Genomic DNA, 6,548 nt, shown 5'->3' with positions numbered 1-6,548 from the left:
CAGAAAATGACAGATGTGAGATTGTATTAGCTTACGTCATGAGCAGCGCGTTCGCTTCCGTCGCTATTCGCCGTTCTAGGGTATTCAACTCTAGTTCTTGTCAGGTTACAAATACATTTAAAAATATCGTTTCAGTAACTTAGTTTAAATTTCTGCGAGGTTTTGCTGTCAAAGAAAAAATGATCTCGATATCTTTGTCAGCGTCTACATTTGAGTTGAGTAACCTTAGTTAATAGGGGCTGGCACAGATTTCTTTCTTTCTTTATTTATTTCTTTCTCCCTCTCTGTTTCTTTCCTTCTTTGTTTATTTCTTTCTCTCCTTCTTCCTTTCTACCTATCTCTCTATTTCTTTCCTTCTTTCTTTCTTTATAATTTTCTTTCTCTCCTTCATTTCTATCTATTGCTCCCTTTCTTTCCTTCTTTCTTTTTCTATCGTTCTTCCCTTCTTCCTTTCTTTTCTTCTTTCTTTCTTCCTTTCTTTCTTTCTCTCATTCTTTTCTTTCTCTCTTTCTTTCTTTCTCTCGTTCTTTCTTCCTCTTTTTTTCTTGCCTTCTTTCCTTTCCCTTTTTATTTCTTTATTTTTTTTTACCGTGCCTGCATTTTCTTCGATTCCCTAGATGCTTTTCGAATGACCACTAGCCTTAAAATATGCGCGCTCTATAAATTCGGGCAGCTGCTCTAACCACCACGAAAAAAAATATTAGTTGGTCTATTAATTGGTCGGTTGATCTATCAAGTAAACTGTTTCAACTGAATAACTCCTTATTTATTACCTCAAAGTGTTCTTTGTGTTGCACACATCTCGCTTTCGGTAATACCCGGCATAGAACAGAAAAAGAGGATGTTTTCTCTGCGTTTGCCATCTCGATCGACATCGTTTCGTTGTCCGCCACTGCACAGCGCGGTCCAGCGTCCGGTTATCGTGCGTTACACGACCGGCGAGCCTCATGTTTCGCCGTCGCGCGATGTGAAAAGCAGATGGCGGAAGTCGATGCGCTGATGAAAGGATGGGAGGGATCAGCTGGCTGCTGCGTGTCCGTGTGCGGCCATTTCTAAACCCACCAGCAAAGTTACTTGCATGCCAGCGAGCAATTATTTCGCCTTTCTGGCCTCGATCATTGTGCTGAACCTAGCGCCCTACACGTCGCACGACTCCGCTTTGTCTAATACCATCAAGGCACGTGAGTAGATACAACTTTTCGTAGAGCGTCTTTCGCTCTTGCCTTGTTCCTTTGTGTTTCTGTATTTGATTTCAGAACAGCACCTTAAAACACCCTCCATAATGACGTAGATAGCAGAAGTATAGGCAGTGTACAGTACGTTCAAGTCAATACATTGATATGTTGTGAGCGCAGCAAGCAGAAGGGAAGAAGGAACACAGACAGCATATAGAAGAGAAAGTAGTTGTCTTGTGCAGTATATGTTCCTTTCGGTGTCATGCGTTTTCGTTATGTCCTGACAGCATGTTGTAAGCTTTAGCGGTCAGCTAGCTCGCCTTCCTGCCTAAAAAGTTCCTGCAGTTCCTGAGCGTGCTTGTTTGGATTTCATACGCTGCACAGGAGAAGCTGCAGTCAGCCACCGGAAATGGAAGGCTGCTCCCGAGCCCGAATCAGGCCTGTGCGACGCGAGGACATTCCGGGACTGCTGCACATGAAGAGATCGCTGCGTCAGCTGTGTGGCGAGGCCTCTCCGCAGATGCTGCAATCACTCGACCCGGATGGCTTCTTGGCTGCGGTGTCGGACGGAGGTGACGTAAGATTAGAACGGATGTTGCGTTATGCAAATCCGGGACTTTCTGAGAGAAAATACATTTCCATCCCACCGACTTAAACAGCTCAAAAATTATGAACAAGGAGGTTTTTGAATGGCCAGATCTAGTCGAGAGCTTTCACTTCACCTCGACGAGAGTGGTCGGAACTGGTTTAGACTAGCTGGCGCACAAGCCGTAGCCACTTCCAATTCATGTCAGTGAGATGGGGACGGGTTTTTCTGTTCATTAGTTCTCTTTGAATTGCTGTAGCTTTCATTGAATTGCGTTAACGTGCTCTTGATTCTAGGTTTTTGTATTGTTTTGGTTCGGAACTTGCCATTCTTGTACAGAGAAAATGATCGCTACACTGCGGATGACAGTTACATAGATAACAGCGTCCTAAGGGTGTCTTTTGTGTGGTCGCAGGTCAGTTGTGCGGCGGCTGCTCCATCGCCATCCTCTCCGACAGCGTGGCGACCGTCGGCTTCTGGTGCGTCCTGCCCGAGCTGCTCGACAGCCCTTTGGCCGAGCAGCTCCTGCGGGCTGGCCTGCGGAGGGCCGGCAACCGGAACGTGGTGCTTCGCAGCGACGGCGCCACCGTGCGGGAGCTGCAGCGCACCGAGCTCTTCCCGCGCGTCGGCCGCTGGCTGTTCCACAAGGTGGGGCCGGCGCAGCCTTGCCTCGACGCCCTGCCCGAGAAAGTCGAGGGCGTCCGCGTGAGAGACTACAACATCCACGCGCACGCTGACCGCGTTGGCTCGTACGCTACGGAAATCCTCAAGATGCCCATGCGCGAGTACCTACGGTAGGTCATACCTAAGCTTACCAGCTCTAACTCAACTCTCGTGATGCATTTTGGAAGCATCTGGAAGGGCACATTATCTTTATATGACACAGAGGGGCACTGATGTCTTTCGCGACAGCCTAACCCTCCTATTCTGAAGAAAATCCGGCGTCAGCGGCGGCATGAGCGAAGCCTCCGGAATGATCGATAAGGTGGTTACGTCATATGTGGGGCGTCTTTATTTTAAAGTAATTCAAACATTAGAAAACTGATAATTACAATAGCACAACACGACTCGAGCGTGATTAGGACATGTAAGTATACGAAGTAAATGAATTGCGCTGTGAAGAAAATTGGGGTAATTAGTCGAAAGTCGAGTCCCTGACCCTTGGGTGGAAAGTCAGACACGCTACTGCTAGGCTGCGCAGGCATGTTCGTACGGTTTGGTTAAAGCGGGGCTTGATACGTATGCTCTGTGCTCCTTCACATAAAGATTGTGATTGTGAAAGTGGAAACAATGTTCGCGTCAGCAGGGGCAAGAGTAACCACTGACAGAACCCGTTAACGCTGTCACGTCACGCCCGTAAACGCGGAGCTTAAGTATAGAGCTCGACGGGTTTGCTTTTGGGTCACGTTGTGAGGCCCGTTACCGATCGGCAACGTTCGCCGTCTACGACCTCGCACGCAGCGCCATGTCCAAGCAGCCGGGCGTCGGGTTCAAGGTGGCCTTCGAAGGCAACGCCCTGTGTGGCCTGGGCACCATCGAGCGAGACGTGGGCGGCTGCGCTCTCGTCCGCCACCTCCTGGCGAACGATCTACCCCGTGCACTAGTAGTGCTCCGAAGCCTGATCGACGACTTTCCCCTGGCGTCCTCCGCGGGCATCTGCATGGCGGCCACCGGCAAGCGTTTTCCCGCCACGAGTCCAGGAGCGGAGAAAGAGGAACACCCCGCCTTCTTCTACGAGCCCCTGGGACTGCGTTACGTCTCCACCATGCTCATGTCCTTTACACTGCGGGAGCCTGCTATTGATTATAACCGTGTGTTTGCACTGTACACAGCATGCCTATTTGCCGCCATAGTGCCAATGTTTTTGTGTGAATGGGTGCCTGCGTGTGCATGCGTGTGTGTGTCAGAGAGAAGAGTGGAAGTGTGTGTCTGTGTTTACAATTTTTAAACGCAGATAAGCCGGAATATCGTGCTTTTAATCAAGGTATGGAGTTTTTTTATAGCGAATAGGCCTATTACAAGCAAACATATTTAGGCGTCATGGCTCAGGCCTCTCCCAACTCTCGAATCACGGTTAACGACGGCAAGGCTCGAATGTGTGTGGTATTGGTACGCGTTTAATATGGCGCCTTTATAGAGAGCGGGGTTTTGAGTCGGTTGTTAATTCACAGATTTTTTGTCTCAGATATTGTTAATCGCGATTAAAAGTGCGGTGTGCAGAAGGTAGGCACGGATGTGCATTTATTTTGAGCGTATAATTACATGAGCAGTCTCCTCGATAGTTGAGCCATGTACGAATTCATCCTGGGCAGCTGTTAAGAAGATTTATGATGTTTCTTTGCTTTTACTATTCGAATCGCTGATCTGAGCTTGAATGGTAGCCTCTTTGACTATAACTGAAGGAAAGGTAGTTTCAGGAAGTTAGGAAATTTGTGGTGTTCCAAGCGGTGTTTTTCTGCGTGGTGGCTTCCCTTTCTGCATTCTTCGACGGCCAGTTCGCTGGTACCTTTTTTGCGTGCAGTGAGACTGCTGCAGGTGTGTCGGATGCCATCAAAAATAAAATTTTAAAAATTCAAAGCAAACGCCCCAGAGCTGCAGTTCTGCTGCAAAAACATGGACGATTAAGAACTTCCCAGTATGAAACAAATGCTACCCTATTCACGACACTGGAGATTGCTGTCATCACGCAATGTGCTTCGTCACCTACTTCATCGCGCAATGGGATTCGGATTAAAAATACCCTTTTTAAATTCGCTTAATTCTTTAATTTATAACGTCGACACAACAGTTCCAGCTCATGGTTTTGGTTTATGGGGGTTTAACATCCCAAAGAAACTTAGGCAATGAGGGACGCCGTAGTGAAGGGCTCCGGAAATTTCGATCTTATGGGGTTCCTTAACGTGCACTGACACGGCGCAGTACACGGGGCTCTAGAATTTCGCCTCCATCGAAATGAGACCGCCGCGGCCGCGATCAAACCCGCGTCCAGACCAGAAAATCCAGCTCGGTATTTGAGATTGTATACAAACACACATCTGCAATAGCGAAGCAGTCTGTCGTCTTGCATACACTTCAGATGTAACGGTCTTCAATTGCATAAGCCTTTTTAAGGAATTGCTAGCTATACCTACTGAACTGTGTGCTTCAGGCGCAAAGTAGAGGGACGGCACTGCAGAGCAAAGTTTTTCACCTAAAATTTTCACATTCCGAAACGTTCATTCCAGACAGCGTACGAGTGCCCACATACTCTTTGCATAACGTGAGCACGACTTCGAACGGCTTCACAAAAAATGCAGCTGTTTCATTGTTTAATAGCTGACTGCCGAAAAGCCCCACAAATACCGCAGTTTATTTGATGCAGGGCTACTGGAGAGAAACCGGCATCACAAGTACGCCTTTCTTCATAAATTGTAGGGCAGATTGCGCGAAGCCAGCATGTACGTAACCCACCTAGCAGTGAGAGTAAGTGCGGTAACGGAGAAACTGGTTATATGCTGCTTACTCAAAAAGGTTGTTTTTGCAGGATTTTCGCCAAAGCCAGAGTAAGAACCTGTTCTCACCTGTTGACGCTCGGGCGAGGCGGAACCGCCGCGCCGCTGCTGTTTCTCGCTTTTCCACACACTTCCCGGCCACCACGTGACCGCTCGCGGCGTACACAGATATGGTTAGAAAAGAGCATAAATCGATGCTGTCTGTGTACCATAACCGTATGCACGCTTACGTACGTAAAAGCAGGCACATTCCATTTTTAGTTCAGCGTATGCAAACAGGACCCGCCGCGGTGGCTCAGTGGTAGGGCGCTCGGCTACTGATCCGAAGTTCTCGGGTTCGAACCCGACCGCAGCAACTTCGTTTTTATGGAGGAAAAACGCTAAGGCGCCCGTGTGCTGTGCGATGGCAGTGCACGTTAAAGATCCCCAGGTGGACGAAATTATTCCGGAGCCCTCCACTACACCTCTTTCTTCCTTAATTATTTCACTCCCTCCTTTATCCCTTCCCTTACGGCGCGGTTCAAGTATCTGCCGATGTATGAAACAGATACTGGGCCATTTCCTTTCTCCAAAAACCGATTATTATTATGCAGACTCGCAACGAAACGCCCAGCCTAGTGGCACCATCTGCTTGTCAGGACGGGAACTAGTACTGTCAACAAAACCGGCGCTGCTATTAGGCTTAGTAGCGGCAGAATCGTCACTCTAAATAAAAAAATAAAGCAAATTTATCACTTATACGTTTGCTTACAGGTGAGGTCAGACGAAGCGATGTACCGGTGTCCGATTTATGGCCAGTGAACGCGCTGAAAAAGGCCGCAACAACGACGAATTCATTCCGAGGCGAGGGGTTCTGCGTCGAAGGGCGCCGCCATGTTTTTCGCCGTAGCGGTGGCGAACGCTAAAAATTTGGGTCCAGCCCGATCGCCCTCGCCGCGCCGCTTTCCGCTTCGCTCGGTGTCAAAAGTGGCCGAATCCGCTTCTCTCGCCAGATTTTTGGACAAGTGTGAACGGGCCGTAAGACAAGGTTCTTTCCTTTGTGTGCTGAAAAAAAAAAGCCGCCACTTTTCTATTGTTTATTGTTTTTCTATTGTTTTCAGCCCTCTAGCACCTCATGTTACCCTAGACATATTGAACGAATTAAAAAAAAATCCGTCTTTCTCAAATCGCAAGGAGAGCACAAGAAAATCTGAGAATTGGTTTTGAGGAAATAAAAATGACGCAGTAACTGTCTCACATATCTCAGATGACACCCCGAAACATGCCGTAAGGTATGGGATAAAGGAGGAAGTGCAA

General features: G+C 48.1%; 1 protein-coding gene across 1 annotated transcript; it reads left to right on the top strand.

Annotated features, from left to right (window-relative positions):
- The first annotated feature begins 879 nt into the window (after positions 1-879).
- LOC144124112 (uncharacterized) lies at positions 880-3,709 on the top strand. Its single transcript, XM_077656774.1, has 4 exons — positions 880-1,181; positions 1,560-1,747; positions 2,177-2,555; positions 3,223-3,709. Exons 2-4 carry the CDS (start codon positions 1,585-1,587, stop codon positions 3,707-3,709), a joined length of 1,029 nt encoding a protein of 342 aa, XP_077512900.1. The 5' UTR covers positions 880-1,181; positions 1,560-1,584.
- The last annotated feature ends 2,839 nt before the right edge of the window (positions 3,710-6,548 follow it).

This window comes from Amblyomma americanum, chromosome 3 (genome assembly GCF_052857255.1).
Source record: "Amblyomma americanum isolate KBUSLIRL-KWMA chromosome 3, ASM5285725v1, whole genome shotgun sequence".
Lineage (NCBI taxonomy): Eukaryota > Metazoa > Arthropoda > Arachnida > Ixodida > Ixodidae > Amblyomma > Amblyomma americanum.
Note: the sequence above shows the minus strand (reverse complement) of the source record. Positions and strands in the feature narration are given on the sequence as shown.